Here is a 17,897-nt window from a genome sequence, read left to right on the forward strand (position 1 = left end):
CCTATTCTGTGTAGCAGAGTGCTCATCGCCCAGTCAGGACTCAAAATGTCCTGAGAAACTTGGTCCGTTCCATAAGGTGCAGTTAGGTGCTCCTAGGTAAGGAGCTTTTGCTGTTTTTTTGTTTTTTTTTTTTAATGTAAATAACAACAAACACACTCCAATGAAGGAAAAGACTCCATCTGTCTGGAAAGAATGGAAAAGGCCAGGACATGGTTTTTTAAGACCCAACTTCTTTTTTCCCTGAGCCAGCTGATGGATCTGGTGGTGGCTGATAGGAACAAGATGGGATGAAACCATCAAGACGGGATGGACCTTTGTGATGGCCATGGGGGGCCCTGGAAGCATTGCCCAAGGGGGCTCTGCTCAAGGTCACAGGAGTCCACCATGCTGTGTCCCCCAGCTCCTCCCTCAGGAGAGGCCTCGAGATGCCTCAACCCCACTCACATCGTGGGGGACCTCCTCGCCCAAGTCAGCTTCCATCAGGAATATCCTGGCGATCTTCTCACAGGGCCCATGCAGGATTCTGGAAATCAGTGGGTACTCACAGTCTTTTAATTTTGTCCGCTCTGAAAAAGAACGTGGTAGACAAAATTCATGGGGTGATAGGACCGTGTCTCTTTGTTCCAGGATGGGAATGGGATGGAAGACAGATGTCCAGGGGCCCCGGCAATGCTGCCAGATATTATGGGATGGACACTGCCTTGATGATGAGGATTGTGTCCTTCAGCGAAGGCCCCACTCAGAGAGGAACAGTGGCTGGAGGAGCAGGGCATGGGAAGTGGACTTGGGGAGGCCAGGCCATGCAGCGCTGGACAGAGGGCTGTGTGGTACAAGCTCTGCAACAGCAGTTCTCAGTGGGTGAGGGGCTTCTCATCCATCCTGAAAACCCAGAAGCACAGTCCTCCCTACCCCTCACTGAACTTACTGGAGAGATCGGCTCGCCATGGGGTTCTGGTGGGATCCTGAAAGGGCTGACAAGTGTGCCTGGATATAAGCCTGGGAGGGTTACTCGTGGTGTGGGCACAGCACGTCGCGAGGCCAGGAGGGCACCTGCCCTGTGCCCGCCGCACAGGCCAGCCCAGCCCTCAGGGGGAGCTCAGTCGGTGAGCTCGCCGAGTGGATGGGGACTTTAGCTTTTATGATCAGGAATCAGAGGCAGACACTTACCCCCAGACTCATGAACGATGTAGAGTGCAAACTCGCTGGGGCCGTTTTCCACCTGCACAGGTAGTGACAGGAAGTCAGACCATGGCTTTTGAAGACAGGAGAGGGAGAAAAGGACCCCTGGCAGTAACCACATCTCCAATGCCCCCCACACAAATCCCCAGGGACCCTCCGCTCCCCTCTCTCTGCTTAAATTCCCAGATCATCTCTCCTGCCAGCTCAGCAGAGGAAACCTCTCTCAGCCTTCTACTAGGAGCCATGGCTTTCGCCAGCCCCCTCCCCAACAAAACTGTAAACCACCAGCATCTGGGGCGAGGCTGCCCACGGCCAGACTTACTCGGAACTTGTTCAGCAGCAGAGTGAGCACCTGCAGGGTCGTCATGGTGCTGTTGACTCTCACGTTGGTCATGGACCCATAGGCAGGAGTGAACACGGAGGTCTGCACAGCAAGGGGGAGGCGGTTCAGGGTGAGGCCAGAGGGGACACAGGGCTGACACCAGGCAGGGTGTGGGCATACTGTCAGCCAACTGGCATTGAGCAGCCTGGGACAGCAGGCGAACCTGGGCTCTGCGATCATCTGTGTCTGTCCATCCACACAGATCCACACACGAGCTGCGCCCAGATCCAGGCATGAGCAGGGAAGCTTTGACAGCTGACATCGTACAGAGGCCTCTAAGAAAGATGCCTGCAGATCTATAAGAGCCAGATTCTTTTTTCTAGGAACCAGGGCCATGGGAAGCTTGGTGTACTGCAGTGCATGGGGTCACAAAGAATTGTACACAACTGAGTGACTGAACAATAACAAGGGCCATGAGACTCATTCACAAGGGGTTGGGGAACGAGTCTCTCTACTCTGTCTAGAATCAAATCACCACGTGTCTGCTGATTCTAAGGCTAAAGGTTCTCAAGTCTGTCCACTTTGCTCTATTCTCCCAGCTTGCCTGCAGTGAGGCCCTCTGTTTATACTGCATCAGCTTCCCAACTTTTCCCTTCCAGTCTCAGCCCTTTCAATCCATTTTCCACCCTACTGCCCAAAGGAACAACCTTTCAAACATTTTGCAACTCAAAGTGTGTTCTGGACCAGCTGTGTCAGTATACAGTCTCAGGCCCCCTGGTGCAGACCCCCGGATCAACATCCGCATTTGAGGAAAACGTCCTGTGATGCTATTTGCAGGGTAAACTTTGAGCAGTACTGTATCACAGCACGTGCCACAGCCTAGACAGTGACGTCTGCAGCTCCTCCCCATTGTGCACATGTGGCACATGGTTCCCTCCCAAGCATCCCATGCTTCAGCCACACTGCTTCTGCACAGTTTTGGGGGCCCGTGATATTCTTGCAGGTATCCCGCCTTTGTTCATGAGACACTATACAAGGAGTCAACCAGGGAATTTCCAGGGAATAAGCTTAAAGCTTATTAAGCCCTTAATGATCACTAATCAGGTAATAAACCTGCTAAATACTTTATATAGATTCTTTGATTTAATCCTCACAACAGTCCTTAGGAGTACATGGAGCTTGGAGAGGTTAGTAGCTCATCAGAGTCACCTGTCTAGAAAGGGCAGAGTTGCCCCAAGTCCTATCTTCACCAGCATGCCACAGGATCCTCCCTTCGTATCTGACTTCCCTATGGGCAAGCTCCTCCTTGCTTTATTTTTTTTTTTAACCTTTGTGTCTTGTGATTTATAACATGCTTTCATATGTACTATAACTTTTAATCTACTCAATAACCTTCAAAATTAGTTTTGATAACTTAAGTACTGTAACTAGTTGGCTAAAATATCATAGTTTTATTGTAGCAAGTTTAATGACCACTGAGAAACAAAAAGAATAAATCTGAAATGATCTGTAATTCAACTATCAAGTGATGACTGTTGTTAAAACTTTAATGTTCCATTCTTATCTTTATACCTATAAAGACATATGTTTTTATAAAAATGGAATCATGTTGCACATAATCTGCTAACTAATATAAATGTATCATGAATATGTTTTTGTGTCATTAAGTGTATTCCTCTTAAACCATGATCTTAATCCTTTTGTAATTGGACCTCTTGAAGAATCTAATGAAAGTTATGTTCCCTAAGTCTCAGAAAAAGCAGCTATACAAATACCCAAGTAATATGTATCAGTTAATGAAAGGAGGAGGGTTTAGGATTCCTCCTTGCTTTCTGAAACCAAATTCCAGTTTACACATTCCTCCTGCATGGTCCTAGCCCTGCTTTTCCCAGGATGTTCTGGGGCTCAGGGTACATGAGGGCTTTGTTCAGTGTCCCCAGCTGATCTCCAAGTACTAGAGCCAGCCTCAAACCCAAACCTGCTTTCTCCACAGTTGAGATGTAGAATGACTCTGGGTGGTACAGAAAGTCCAACTAGACTTTCGGTTTCTAAGAAATATGAAACAGAGGAGTCAGGCTATCTCTAGGAGAAGAAAGGTCATGTCAACAAGACACAGTGTTTCTTCAACCTGAACTCTTTTCTCAAGAGAGACCGACCAGCTCCAAGTAGGAACAAAAGTCCCGTGTCTCTTTTCCTGTCTCTAACCACAATGGTTTCTCCCTCATAGAACACACTTGAGTCCGACAGGCAAAGCACTGAAAACAGGTACCAAGTTTACGCACTCTGGAAATCAAGCCAACATTACTGTGAGTGAGAACTGTTTTAGAAAATAGTTAAGTGGAGCAATAGTGTACAGTTCTAAGAAATAAAACCTGGGATAACAACTCCAGAAAGTTAATTCTAGGAATTTATTATTATTTTTTAATTGTTGCCTATGACTCAAGTACTTTGTTACCTGATTTCCAAGGACACTGATTCTGAATGGATGTGGAGTGAGGAGAAAAAGAGGGAGCCCCTTGCTCCTCCAGGAGATGTGAATCAGCTGTCCAACATGCCCAAGACACTAGTTCATGTCCTGGAAGGTACCCAGTTTGCCTGGAAGAATGGATCCACGTTTCTCAGGTAAATCTGTGACTTGGGGTAAAGCCACCCTGGCTGGTTTGTCGAGGGTAGGACTGGCTGGCTAAGAAGCCCTTCTTGGCAGGATGGCACCACGGGACGTGAATGACTGTGATGAAAGCCCTGACTGTCCCCTTCAGTTCATTGCAAAGGCCACAGGGTGTTCAGACTTCCCCATGTCCCTGTGACGTTTGCAACGACTAATGTAAGGTTTAAAGTGCCCAACACACCTCTTAGAGGAGAGGTGAATGTACTGAAGATAAAGCCCACGATTCAGTACCCTGAGTCATAAAAACCTCCTTTTTTTTTTTTTAAGGAATGTAGAATTAGAATGAGCCTAAATCCATGCAAAGAATCTTTCTAAATTTTCAAATAACCTCTTAAAATAGCATATCAATATTTATTCAAATATTAGCAAATGGTGCTTACTTAACACTTTGCAGACTAAACCCCTTTGGAACAGTATTTGTAGAATACCCAAGTCAGGGACTTCCCTCACAGTCCAGTGTTTAAGACTTTGCCTTTCAATACAAGGGGCCGGGTTTGACCGCTGGGCAGACAGCTAAGATCCCACATGCCTTGTGACCAAAAAACACATAAAACAGAAGCAATATGGCAACAAATTCAATAAAGACTAAAAATGGCCCACGTTGAAAAAAAAAAAAAGAATACCCAAGTTAGCTGGCTGGTCCTTTGGCTAATCCAGACATTCTTAACCTCTGTTTAAGTTCAGCCCTGCCTCCCCCTCTCCCTCTGAGGAAACTGCTCTCAGATACTTCTGGTTTTCCTAGATTTGGGCTCCCTTGGTGGCTCAGATGGTAAAGAAACTGCCTGTACTGCAGGAGATCTGGGTTTAATCCCTGGGCCATGAAGATCTCTTGGAGAAGGGAATGGCTGCCCACTCCAGTATTTTTGCCTGGTAAATCACATGGACAGAGAAGCCTGGCAAAGTATAGTCCATGGGGTCACAAAGAGTTGGACATGACTGAGTGACTGACGCACTCACCCACCTAGATTCAGTGAAGATAACCTATTGTTCCTCATTAACACTCACTGCAAACCTAGTGTGGAGTGCAGGGAGGTCCTGATGATGGAGCAGGGTCCCTTCAGCCTGCCTTGTTGAATTCTTCATACCCAAGTGCAGGGTACCCCAAGAGAAGCTTGAATGGCTCCGAGCAGACCTCAGACCTCACTTGTGTGACTGTGCTTTAGATCTGACCCAAGACCTCCCTTTGCCCAGCTCCCCCATCCCATGAGTCACCCACCACCTCTCAGGAAGAGCAGCTGCTGAGCCTGGAAACCCCGGCTTCCAGCTTCCCAGCGCTGCAGGATGTGTTCCATGACAGGACGCTCCATTCAGGGCCTCACCCACACTGCCACGTGTGCCATTTATAGCAACAATCCACTTCTCCTTTTTACAGTTGGGTTTGTTTATGGAATGATGTCACCAGGGGAAGGAGATCTTTTTTTCCTGAGGTCAGTACAATACATACTTGGACAAAAGGCTAGGACAAAAGGCTAAGTGCTGGGAATCAGGAGCTGTGTGAGTTCTCTGGGACCCATCACACCTGCTCCAGGGCACACCTCGACCTAGCTGGCTTAAGTGATATGGCAGTAGGGGACATGACATTCCCATGAAACAATGAACCGACCTTGGGTAGAAACCTTATAGAAAATTGACTTGTTAAAGACAAATTTAGCATCACTCTCCAAATATTCATGCAATTTGTGAGAATGAATTGACAGGGACCGTGTGATGGAAAAAATACAAGCTTTGTGGTCATGAACTGAAATGTTATTTGGGGCAAGACAATTGTCCTCCTGAGCCTGTTTCTCCATCAGGACACCGGCACAGCCCCACCTGTATACCAGGGCTGTGCATGCATGCTAAGTCGCTTCAGTTGTGTCTGACTCTTTGCGACCCCCTGGACTGTAGCCCCCCAGGCTTCTCTGTCCATGGGATTTCCCAGGCAAGAATACTGGAGTGGGCTGCCAAGCTCTCCTCCAGGGCATATTCCTGACCCAGGGATCCAGCCTGCGTCTCTTACATCTTCTTCATTGGCAGGTGGATTCTTTACCGTTAGCACCACCTGGGAAGCCCACCAGGGGTTTGCTGAGGGTGAATTCAGGGATGACCCTCGAGGGGCCCCCACTCCAGAAGGTCCAATGACTGCATGGTGCTTGGGGCTGGTTCCCTATTCCTCAGCTTCAGGGCCCAGGGGAGAGGCCAGACTTCACCTTGTGGTTGTAAAAGTGCCCGTTGATGGAGAAGCGGTGTCGCCGGATCCTCTGGGCCTCACCGGGTGCTCGGCTCCTGGGCCGCCTCTGGATCACACAGGCTGCATCACTCTTGGTCCGCATCAGCTGTGGGATCTCCTCGTCCTCCTCCACTGGCTCTGTGGCGAGAAACGGACAAGGGGGTCAGGCTCAGGGCAGGGGGGTGCCGCAGTGACAGAACAGCCTCCGTGGTGGTGCTGCGTGTGACGTGTGGCTCCCTGGCACGCTGGGATGCAGGAGACGGCAGTGTGAACACTGTCCCTGGGATGGAGGCTGGGGTCCAGCCAGTGTGATACCCATTTTGCAGACAGCAAAGGTGACCACAGACAGGATGACCTGTGTCACCACGCCACATGGCCATAGCCTCTGGGCCTCCAACTCCAGGAACCCAGAGCAGGACTTTGACAGCCCCAGCCCTGACCTCTGGGACAAGCCCTTCACTGAGTCCAAGAGGAGGATGCAGAGAGGACAGACACCCAGGTATGGATCCTGGCAGGTGGGGAAGAGGTCCCAGAGGCCTGCAGGGCCAGGTGAGAGCCATGTTCTCTGCAGACGTTCTCCTTTTCAGAAGGCAGCACATTGTAGGGACTCAGACAACCACATCACCTCTGGAAGCCTCCACCTCCTTGTCCTTGGGTGAGAAGTCAATAAGAATGCCGTGGGCTAAGGAGAGATTTAGCAGGGGCTGGGCTTTCCTGGTGGCTCATTGTAAAGAATCTGCCTGCAGTGCAGGAATTATAGATGTGGATTTCAACCCTGGGTCAGGAAGATCCCTTGGAGAAGGGAATGGCAACCTTCCACGGACAGAGGAGTCTGGCGGGCTACAGTCCATACTGTCACAAAGTGTCGAACACAACCAGAGTAACTTATCACACACACTCTTGGAGGCAAACAAAGCCACTCTTTGCTACTCCACAAAGCTGATCTCCAGAGATGGCGGTCATGAGCCAGCCCCACCACCACCCCAGAGAAGTGAGACTGGGTCCTGGGCTGCTCGAGGCCCCACCGACCTGAGCTGTCTCTGGAACTCTCCTCCCGGGGCCCAGCCTGAGCGCTGGGTTCCTGGGCAGTGACTCTGCCATCTTGAACAGGTAGCTCCTTCCTGAAAAGAGACAATCATGGTGCTCAGAGGGCTGCTGGCAGAGAAAGGAAGCTCAGATCAAAGAAAAGGAGGCCGGTTGCCTCTGTGGGCCAGACACAGGCCAGAAGCAGGACAGGCCGAGTTGAGGCCAGGATTTCACACATGGTCAATGTAAAAGATAAAAAGAAAAGCAAAAGGTTGCCAGTGTCTGCTGGAAGGAGAGGGAGTCTGCCCTGCAGACCTGAGTGGCCTGTCCTAGGCCCTGGGGTAGGACAGAGGAACACACACAGTAATCATGCTGGGCGCCAGGCTGAGGCGGCTGGCTTCTGTGGCCACGTGCCGAGTGGGCTCTCCGGGCTGCCCTCTGGCCTGGGGGAGTAGGGCAGCAGCATCCTTGAGTGGCCTAACCTCCAGGCCTCTGAGAAAGGTGGACTCCAAACCAGGGTGGCCAGGGCTGGACTGGAGGAGGGATGGGCGTAATGGGAAGTAGCCACACGGAGAAAGGGAATGTGGGAGGAGAAGACAGAGGAGCCAGCACTGAGGGGCCTCTGAGGGGCCTTGTCTGAGACTGCTCGTGTGACCACTTTTACCCTCCTTTCTAAGGAGCCCATCCAAACGCGAAGCTCTAAGGCTCAAAATCCACTGCGAGTAACTAGGGACATCTGGAGATGCACCACGGGCGTCAACATGCAAAGGGCCATGAGAGCAGCAACTTTACTTGAATTTTTGAAGGGGAAAATGTTTTGAATTTCTGACTCTTAGAAGGATTTATTACGTGTAGAAGCAAGCAAAAATCATCAGCTTACTGCCCGTCTTTGGGTATGAAGTGGGAAGAGGCAAACGTCTGTTAAGACAGGTAGAAAACCATTTTATCCTGATCAAAACGTTCTTAATATATTCAAATAAATCTGATATGAATAAATTCTGATAAATTTGTAAAAGTAAGTTCTGATATTGAAATAAAAGCAGAGCCGTTGGAGGCTAAACCTGTGTGTTTTAGGACAGAACAGGAGATGCTGAGAGTCTTGGCTTGTAGGCACTGTTGGGGGGCCTCTTTCTCTTACAGACAAGGAATGTTTGAGAAGCACAAGTGGAGGGGAGGGCAGCCTGGATCGCTCTCCAGGAGCGAGGGTGACTTGGTTGTCATGGAGAAGAACCACTTGGGGATGAGGCTTCAGGTTGGCAGCTGAGGTCCTGGGCTGAGGCAGTCAAGGGGTGACAGAAGTGACCGGGCTGAGGGTGGGTTACCCTCCCACCTCCCGCCCCAAAGAGAAATGGGGCTTCCACGCAGAGGCAGAGATCAACCTCCTGGCCCCACACACTCCAAGCAGCACTTTCAGGTTGTCATGGAGACCAGCTGGCCCCACCCCACCCAGGGGGGCACTCACGAATGGCAGCTGGACTGTCCGGTTGTCCAGGAGAGGTGCACGCGCTCCCTGTCATCCTGTATCTGGAGCCGGATGGGCCGCTTCAGTCCCCAGGAGATGTTGAGGAGCCCCTCGATGATCAGAGCCCCTTCTTCCTGTGGGGACCCACACGCTCAGCCTGTCCTCTCAGAGCAGCCGCACTCAGGGGTCACTGACCATCCTCACACCCCCCTCAGAAGTCAGCCCCGGCCCAGGGGACTCCCCAGTGCACTCAGGCCCCCACATGCAGCCTCTCGCCCCTGGGGTCCCGTCTTCCTCTAGGGGAAGGCCCACGGATTTCTCTGTGCTCCAAGGCATGAGGCCCGGGCTGGAGAGGAAGCCTGAGGCATGCCCTTCCACCGCTCGGGCGCAGGGGCTGGGACAGGGCGCTGAGTCAGGAGTCCCACAGGAACGCAGCTGCTGTCCGGCAGGCACGTCCACACAGGGCAAGGAAGCATGGTCCAGGGAAGCACAGCTGGGCAGACACCGGTGCAGCACAGGGCGGCTCTCTGCCCAGTGCCACGCCTGCTCAGGGGGCCCACGGTCACCTGGCCCTTCTGGGAATGTGCCAAGGGCGCTGGATCCCATGCCCACTAGAACTGAGTGGGACTAGCATGGTCCCCATCCCCAGATTTCCAAGCTGGCCTCTTTCCTGAGGGCCAGTCTTGCCTCCCTCACCACCTGGGATATGGCCAGCCCCACATCCCACCAGTGGCACACACCCAGAGTGTCTACAACAGCTCCTAGCCTGCCTCCCTGACCAGCCCTAATTCTCCAAGGTCTGCAGATGGCATGGTCACTCACCCGCTGCCAAACCCTGAGGTCCTAATCAACAGAGTCCTCCAGAAGCACTCTCAGCCAGCTCCTACTTGCTCCCCTTGGGTCCTTGATTCTGTTTCTTGACCTATTTCAGGTTTCTGTCTGCACACAACCACCTCCAACTTCCCTGTGCCAAGCTAATCAAGCCCACGCGTGCTCCTGGCCAGGCTGCTTTGTCTGTACCCTCAGAGCATCTGCCAGAAACCTTCTCTGCCTCACCCTTCAGCAGAGTCAGATCTCCCCAGCCACATGGTCCTAATCTGCTCTGATACTGGTCTTTCGGCAATGAACTTAAAACATCATTCTCCCAGTGCTCTCTCAAGCACCATTCTATTATAGATTCATCAAAGCCATTTCTTTCTCCTTGTTAGCACTGAAAACTGTGAGAACAGGGACCTTGTGGAAGTCTCATATCCCTGGCAACACTTATAGGGGTGTCCTGCAGTATTGATTTCATGGTTAGTTCGTAATAGTTTAAAAACACCCTGCCATCCACAAAGAAAATAGTTCTCTTCTGTTCAAGGTTATCAAAAATACACATAGCTTTTTGGAATGGCCTTGCACCATCTGCTAAAAGGAAAACAGGTAACAACAACAACAAAAGAAATACCCAGAGCCATTGATAACCACTGATGCTACACAGGCACAAATAAGTAACTATCTTTGTAAAGACTAGATGGAGTCAATGAGTTAAAGGTCTCGTGAGGATAATAAGAAAACCCAAAGTGGGTGGTGAAAGAGGTCCGACTCCTCTGATGTGGGTTTCCTCTGATAAGATCAGAGAAAGCTGCAGGCCGAGAGGGTGTTCCCTCCATCCAAGGTAGGGGAGCTCAGACTGGGGGCACCCCCGCTGTCTTTTCAGGGACACCAGACATGAGTTGCATGAGGCAGCTGGTCTCCAGCATGGCTTAGCCCTGACCTCAGAGGCAGCAGCTCTGCCCCAACCCCTCGCTTCCCCAGAGCAAGCCCCGCCTCTTTCTTCATGGTGGGGTCCCCAGAGCCGTCTTTGTTATATTTATTTATTTTTTTTATTCTTTTTTTTTTTTAATTTTTTTATTTTTTCCCAGAGCCGTCTTTGAAGGCCTGGCCTCAGCGTGTCCAGCCTCATGGACCACACCTCAGCCTTTTCCCAGAGCATCAGCAGGTCTGCGGCTGTTTTTTTCATGTTCCTCCACCCAGAGTCCACCATGGGGCGGGTATCAATGGATAATCATGTCTGCAAGTGGACATGAGATGTTCCTGGTGGAGCAGAGGCTCTCTCCAGCAATGTGTCAACATTTGACAGTGGTGTCTGAAGCCAAGTCTGAAAGCCAAGACCTGAACCGCATTTTGGGTGAAGGACGTAATGACTCATTCATTGCTACGTTCATATGTACTTAGAATAGTCACTGGTGCAGAGGAGTACTAGTTAGATACCCAGGAACAAATTCACAAGCCAGTTCTCATCTGATAGCTCCTCCTCTGTGAAGTGGCAAGACCAGGACCCCTCAGGCTGCCTCTGGTCCCGAGGACCAGAGGAAGGTGGGCATAGCCCAAGTCTCAGCAAGCCCAGGAAGCCCGGCCTCGGCCACCTCCAGGCTGAGCTCTGCATTGCTGTGTCTGATGTGGTCCCTTGCAGGTGCAGGCTGGGAGCTCAGCCAGAGCCAGCACTGGGCCAGAGTGATGTGGGATGTCGGCGTGCTGGTGTAAGATGTATCGAAGGATGCTTCCAGGCAGAGATGGCAGAGTCTAGGGCTGCTGTGGAAGTCCATTAGAGGCCCCTGCCCCTCCCAGTGCCCTGAGATGGCCAGGAGCTGTGGCTACCCCACCCCTGCCCTGCGGAGTAAACATTCCCAGAACCTCCCAGGAGTGCAAACACTTGCTCCGAGCTGGCAGCTGGGCCAGACCCCGCCCGCCAAGCTGTTTTCCTCTGAGAGCCTTCCTGAGTGCTGCTATTTTTGGCCCTGTGTGACAGTAATTGATTGCTGGTGGAAAGGTATAAAAGCAGTGGCCAGGCCCCAAGGTTTGCCAGACAGCTCAGGGAGGCTTTCACTCTGGATGGCAGCACAGTGGACAGAGACCTGGAACATCGTCCTTGCTATCCTTCTCGCAGCAATCTGGCTCCAGACACCGGCTCCAACTCCTCGACCCTGAGCCCTTGGCCCTGAGTTTCCTGGGCGCTTCCCAAGGACTTCCTTCCTCATCCATCTCCCCTGCTACCCCCAGACTTTCTCAGCTACAGGTAAGGGAGGGCTACTGCTCTCTGGTTTGAGGTGAAACAAAAATGCATTGGGTATGCTTGAGGGCAGCTCTCAGCCTGGGACGTACTCTGCCTCACTGCGGGTTAAAGACCAGGATGCAGCTAACAGTGGTGACGACAGCTGCAGAGGGGCTTTATATTCATAGAGGCGTTGCCCCTGAGGGAAACGTTCCATATGTTTTCCCGACACCCTTGAGAGGTGTATTTATAACCCTATTTTAAGGAGAAGTGGAGGCTTGGAGAGGTGACTTTTCCAAAGAACCTTGGTCTTTAAACCCATGTTTGGTTTTAAAAAGTCCAAACCCATGTTTGGTTTCCTCGGACTCCCGTCCATGAAGCTGGGCTCTCTGATCTGTACAGGTTCTTGAACCACAGTAATATTAAGAGTCTTAAGTGATGTTAGCAGAAAGAGCCCAGGAGTTCGAGCCTGGTCTTGGACCTGCAGACTTTAAATTGCTCTCAGGCTTCTGATTCTCCCAGGGGACCTCAGATGGGGGAGGGGACACGGGAGGGGTGTCAGGATGGCCAGCGGTCCCTTACCTCGAGTCCTCTGTCAACCAACAGGTCGCTGCCTCCCTGTCACCAGCAGCTATGAGGTCCCGGCTTTTGCTTTCTGTGGCCCTCCTGCCCACAATTCGGGAGACCTCGGAGGAGATGCTACCTGGAGGGGCTGGAGAGGAACCCCCCGCCTCCCCCAGCCTGGATGACTATGTGAGGTCCATCTGTCAGCTGGCACAGCCCACCTCAGTGCTGGATGAGGCTGCAGCGAGGGTGCGAACCAGCAGACCCCACCGGCCAGCCCATTCCTGTGCAAAGAGCTGCCCCACTGGGTCTCTACAGGACATCACCACTCGCTTCACTGGCCAGCAGCCCTCCCTGCCTGGGACTGGCACTGTGGACCCCCTGGACTGGCTCTTTGGGGAGTCTCAGGAGAAGCAGCCAAGTAGAAGGGATGTGCCAAGGAGGACTGGACCCTCCGCTGATCCCTGGGCTTCTCGCAGACAGATGGACAGTGGCAAGGCCCCAGCGACCCCCAGAGGGAGGCTGAGTGATGCCAAGGCTCCAGGGCACTCCCTGCAGAGAACGTCGAGGGACTGGCACCAGTGCTCCCAGGCTTCTGGGCAGCCTGGGCAGGATGCGGGCTCCCCCACAAGCCCCCGCCCCAGCAGCATCCTCAGAACTCTCTATTTGCACCTCCCGGTGATCCATGAACTCTGACACCTCCCCAATAAAGACTTCTGTGAATAGCACACAGGTCTGCGTCTCCTCCACACCTCCCCTTCCTATCCACCCCCCCCAACCCAGGTGGGCACTGCCCTGGCAGGCCTCTGGGAGGGAACCCCCTCTCTGCAGGGGCTCTCTGCTTTGGCAAGTCCTAGTGAGACCCCTTCTTTGAATAACAGCCTATCCCACCTGTGGTTCTCCTAACTGGCAGATCACCTTTGGCAAGTTATTTAACATGTCTGTTCCTCACTTTTCTCCCAGATAAGCTGTGATTAATGAGACCTGCCTCCTAGGTTGTGCTAAAACCCGCACACATTTGGGGGTGCAGGTTACGAGCCCACACGTGGAGCAGCTGCTGCCTCTCTGGTGGCCTCACAGGTGGGGACACAAGGAAGTTTGGGGGAGAGGAGAAACGAAGGTCTCACCCCCAGTGGTTTCAGAGCCCAGCCCTGGGCACTCCCAAGTCCCCCCACCGGGCCCATGAGCAAACACAGGGGCTCCGCAAACGCAGCTGCTGTGCTTCAGCGGGTCTATCCCTGGGGCTTCCCAGGTGCCTCAGGGGTCCCACCGCGCAAGTCCTGCCTCAGGAGCATTCCCCCACGCTGATGGCCAAGACAAAACATGCATCGGTCAGCCTGCAGGGCACTGCACGCCAGACCACATGGTTCTGTCTCCACTCATTCCCACCCCCCACCGCCTCACCCAGGGGCCTCTCATCCGTGGGGTGAACGGCAGGGTTCAGGTGCCCCGCTCTTGAGTACATTCAGGGACCACAGCCTCATTCCACATGTCCATGGGTGCCCCCACCCCCAGCCCTGGGTCCCCACAGCCTGGCAAACCCAGTTCCCAGAGGGGTCTGGCAAGCAAGGGGGTGAGGATGAGGAGTAGGGGAGGGGGCAGACTGCATTCCTCAGGGAGGAGGTGGGGGCATCGGAGCACTGAGCAGACACAGGCCTGAGACCTGCTGCTGGGTTCTCTTGGGCCTGGCCAGGGCTGGCTGCCCTCATGAGGGTGAGAAGGACGGAGGAGCAAAGGATAGAGCTGGGACCACGGGGGGCTCACGGCCTGCTTCAGTCTCCGCTACCTCCTTGCTCTGTGGACTAGCAAGTTACTTTCCCTCCCTCCCTCTCTTTTGCCCTTTCTTTCCTTCAACTTTAAAATATTTACAAAAATCACTTTGGATGTTTACAGAGCTTATCAGTCCTCTTTAATGTGTGTTCTCTGAGGAGGCAGAATGTAAACCATACATTAAAAAAATTATTAGAATGATGATAACTTAAAATTTTAAAAGAAAACATTTCAGACAAGTGGTTAGTTTCCTGATCTGTAAAATGGGGACAGCAAGGCCCATCCTTCACATTCTACAGTGACTGGGGAAACAGTACAAGTGAACTTGGAGATGGAATTAGGAACACTGTATACAAATTCCCAGCCGTCACTACCTGCTGTGCCTCTGCTTGGCTCAAACCTCTGGGGTCCTGACCTTCTGCAGCAAATATGTGTGGAACAGGCATTGGTTGGAACATCCTTAGGAGGTGATGAGGAGGGCTGAGCTACTGGGTGGGTGTGTGGCTGGTGATGGGATGTGCCGGGCTCACTGGGCCAGCATTACAGGGAAGCAGCGGAAACTAGGATGACGTTGCTAATCCCGCAAGCTCAGAAATCACACTGCTGCATTTTGGGAGATCAGACAGGGCCAAGGAGAGTCCTGGGCTCTGGACTTCTCTATTTCCTGGATGTAAAAGAAGCTAATGGCACCTTCAGAAGGTACCCCCTAAAAAGAAAACAGAAAAGAATAAAAGTTGGGAGGAAGTGGTCTCCAGCGGTGTCCCAAGCGCCTGAGTACAGTAGAACCTAACAGAAAGTGCTCGTGGTGCGGCCCTAGTGAGCAGCCTCATTCTTCTCCCACCCTCCGCTGAGACAGGGAAGGAAACCAAACGCCCCTCCCACCTGGAGAGGCAGGCTGGAAAGCACTCAGCAACTGGGTGGTCTGTCAACGCCTGTCATGCCTGCCTTCAGGCCTTAGGGGAAGGGAGATCATTCTAAGAGGGAAGGGGACCCCTGGTGGAGGAAGGTCCTTCCCATTCTGAAGCACGCTGCAGTGGCTCAGAGGCTGAGGCCCTACACTGGGTGTGATATGCGCTCAGGCCACCAGGGGGAGCTCTGTGTCCATTTAGAGCTGAGCTCTGGGCAAGGTGGGAGGCTGGCTTTGGAAGCTGGCCACACACCACACCCAGTGACCCCAGGGCCCCAAGGCCTCTAACTCATAATGTCAGCAGTGATATAGTTGCCCACTGGCATTTCCTGGTGGTCTGTTATTCTCTAGAGGCACCGACCAGCCTGGTTAAAATGTTTTGCTATTTTCCCAAAAGGCTCAGATTGCTCCTGGTTATTCACACTTTTCATTATAAAACAAGCAGAATTATCCTATCCTAAAGGCAAGGTTTTCAATGAAGGAAGCTAGTGCTTCAGCCTATTGAGCTAGGAATCCTATGCTCCTAGCCCTTTAGAAGTTGGGGGAAAGTTCACAGGGAAACGCTTGCTCCAGGTGCGGCCCCTGCCCATTGACACATTTCATCTCTACAAGTTCAAGGGATTGCAGATGAGACAGTGGAAGAGAAGGTCCCCCAACCATAGCAGCCAGGCTGAGGTTGCTCCATGGGTACCCGATGCTGAGCGCCCTCTGCTTAGCTTAGGGATAGAGCCTGGGGAACAAAGGTAATGAACAGCTCTCTGAGTCTCTAAGATCTGGTGAGTCATCCTCAATAGAGACCTCCAAAGCCCTCCAGAGCTTAATGCTGACCATGCTATCACTGTATTAAACACTTCTCTGCTCAGGTCTTGGAGCCACACCAGCATCTTTGACTTACTTCAGAGTCATCTTGGACCAGAGACTTGAAGAGCCTTGGTTTTCTTGTTGGAAAATGGCCCCTCCTCCCTCATCAAGTTCTATGACTACCATGAATAGAGTTGAAGCCAAGCTCCTCCTGTCTGTCCTGCCCTTGGGGTCTGCAGGGCCAGGAGAGGCCAGTCTCAGGTGGCCCTGTAGCAAGTTCTGAGGACAGCGAGTCTCTGAGGCCCAGAAGGTCCCAGGTGAGCCATCTGAGGAACTGCAGAGGCCCCGACACTGGGTGGTGGGTGAGTCACTCTGAGACGTGGTGCTCTAGGAAACAGTCATGCATTTCAGTATTAGAACTCCCTACCTCCCAAGTCAGTGACCTGTCTCGGTGGTGGCGGTCACCTCCAAAGACGTACACTCCCTCAGGCTGGCACACCTCAATGATTAAAGCTGCAGAAGTTTCATGAAAAGTACTTTCCAGTTCCAAGGAGATCAAGTTAGACCCCCGCACCTGCTTTAGGGTTAGAAAAATGAAAATCTCTGCCTGTGGGATGTTAACTTCCTGCCTCTGGGGAGCGTCAGGAGCTCTTCTTCCTGATGCAGGGTCCTCTAGTCCTCCACGGGGACTGTCCCATCACACAAACAGGGTTGGGGCTTCCCAGTCCCTCTTCCCACTCAGCTGTTCCTACAGAGGGGAATGTTCTGGGGAATCCCAAGTGCCAGGATCAAGCTCTTAGATCAGCTGTTCTCAAACTTGGCCATCACCAGAATTCCCTGGAGGACTTGTCAAAACAGCTGGAAGGGTGAAAGAGTTTCTGATTCAGCAGGCTCAAGGAAAGGAGGGTGGGAAGAGTCTGCTGGCCCTTCTCAGACACTGATGGGCTGCAGAAAGTCCAAGAGCCAACACGATCTCAACCTTGTGTTCAGTCTCTCTGTCATGTCCAACTCTTTGTGACTGTGTGGACTATGGCCCGCCATGTAACTCCTCTGTCCATGGCATTTTTCAGGTGTGAATGCTGGAGTGGATTGCCATTTCCTTGTCCAGGGGATCTCAACCATGGTAACCCCCAAAATAAAGCTTAATCATGATCATGATAAGACTTCCCATTTGGCCTTTCAAATTATCCCAATATCCTGGCCAGGGCACCCCTGTGGAAGATCTGGAAGTTCTGGATTGTGGTAAGACCACCTCTACTTTATCTGCCTGGTAAGCGGTTCCCTGAGCCTTGGCCATGCTGGTCAATCCGTGGAGTCCAGCTGGTGCCCATGGGCTATGTTCAGCTTACAGATGTGCTTTGTTTAGCTCACATAGTGTTTCGAGGTTTGGGAATTCCACATGAAATTCCAGATATTTAGCTTCTTTTGAAAAATCAGGAAGGGTTTGGGTGTCCCAGTCTCATAACTCCATGCAGCCACCCTGGGTTGGATCTGACAGGCAGCGGTGGCCTGCCAGTGGACTGATGTCCTCTTCGATGTCCTCTCTCCCCACACCCACCCTTGCCTTTCATGTTTGGACCTGCCTGGCCCTGTGAGCATCATCTGGGGAGATCTCCTCTACTGCAAGGCTCTCCTCTTGGTTGAAAAGCAGAGTGGCTATGCTTTTATTCCTGGATTGCTGTGAACTTGGGCAAACCAGGGCCCTGTGATGGAGGATGGGCTGAGGAAGGACTGGGCTGGGTGGAATCTCAAAGATTTCAAACACCAGAATCCTGACCTTCACTGAGACAAAACTCCCAGGAGGAAGGAGAAGACCCATGTTGTGAAATACATCAGTTCTGCATTCTTTCAGGGATGGTCTAACACTCAGCACACTTGCAGGGACCTCAAAGGAGATAATTTGGTCCCCAACTCAGAGAATGGGAGGCCTTACGATTCATTATCCTTATTGGACA

At 52.1% G+C, this 17,897-nt stretch overlaps 2 protein-coding genes across 4 annotated transcripts in view; one reads left to right on the forward strand and one right to left on the reverse strand.

Annotated features, from left to right (window-relative positions):
- The window catches only part of RASSF4 (Ras association domain family member 4), a 34,591-nt gene that overhangs the window by 3,402 nt on the left and 13,292 nt on the right, over positions 1–17,897 (reverse strand). For all 3 annotated transcript variants that reach the window (XM_065922804.1, XM_065922802.1, XM_065922803.1), the window contains exons 4-9: positions 8,867–9,000; positions 7,408–7,499; positions 6,359–6,516; positions 1,502–1,603; positions 1,168–1,219; positions 445–566 (exon numbers count right to left, since the gene is read on the reverse strand). In XM_065922804.1, coding sequence (XP_065778876.1) covers positions 445–566; positions 1,168–1,219; positions 1,502–1,603; positions 6,359–6,516; positions 7,408–7,499; positions 8,867–9,000 — 660 coding nt within the window. The remainder of the gene's footprint in view (positions 1–444; positions 567–1,167; positions 1,220–1,501; positions 1,604–6,358; positions 6,517–7,407; positions 7,500–8,866; positions 9,001–17,897) is intronic.
- DEPP1 (DEPP autophagy regulator 1) lies at positions 11,596–13,312 on the forward strand. The gene is made up of 2 exons (XM_065922805.1): positions 11,596–11,924; positions 12,507–13,312. The coding sequence occupies exon 2, from the start codon at positions 12,534–12,536 to the stop codon at positions 13,158–13,160; it is 627 nt and encodes a 208-aa protein (XP_065778877.1). The 5' UTR covers positions 11,596–11,924; positions 12,507–12,533; the 3' UTR covers positions 13,161–13,312.

The sequence above is a fragment of the Muntiacus reevesi genome, chromosome 2 (genome assembly GCF_963930625.1).
Source record: "Muntiacus reevesi chromosome 2, mMunRee1.1, whole genome shotgun sequence".
Lineage (NCBI taxonomy): Eukaryota > Metazoa > Chordata > Mammalia > Artiodactyla > Cervidae > Muntiacus > Muntiacus reevesi.

What these genes read in the sequence shown, in the direction of transcription:
- DEPP1 (XM_065922805.1), top strand. Translation starts at nt 12,534, where the DNA reads ATGAGGTCCCGGCTTTTGCTTTCTGTGGCCCTCCTGCCCACAATTCGG.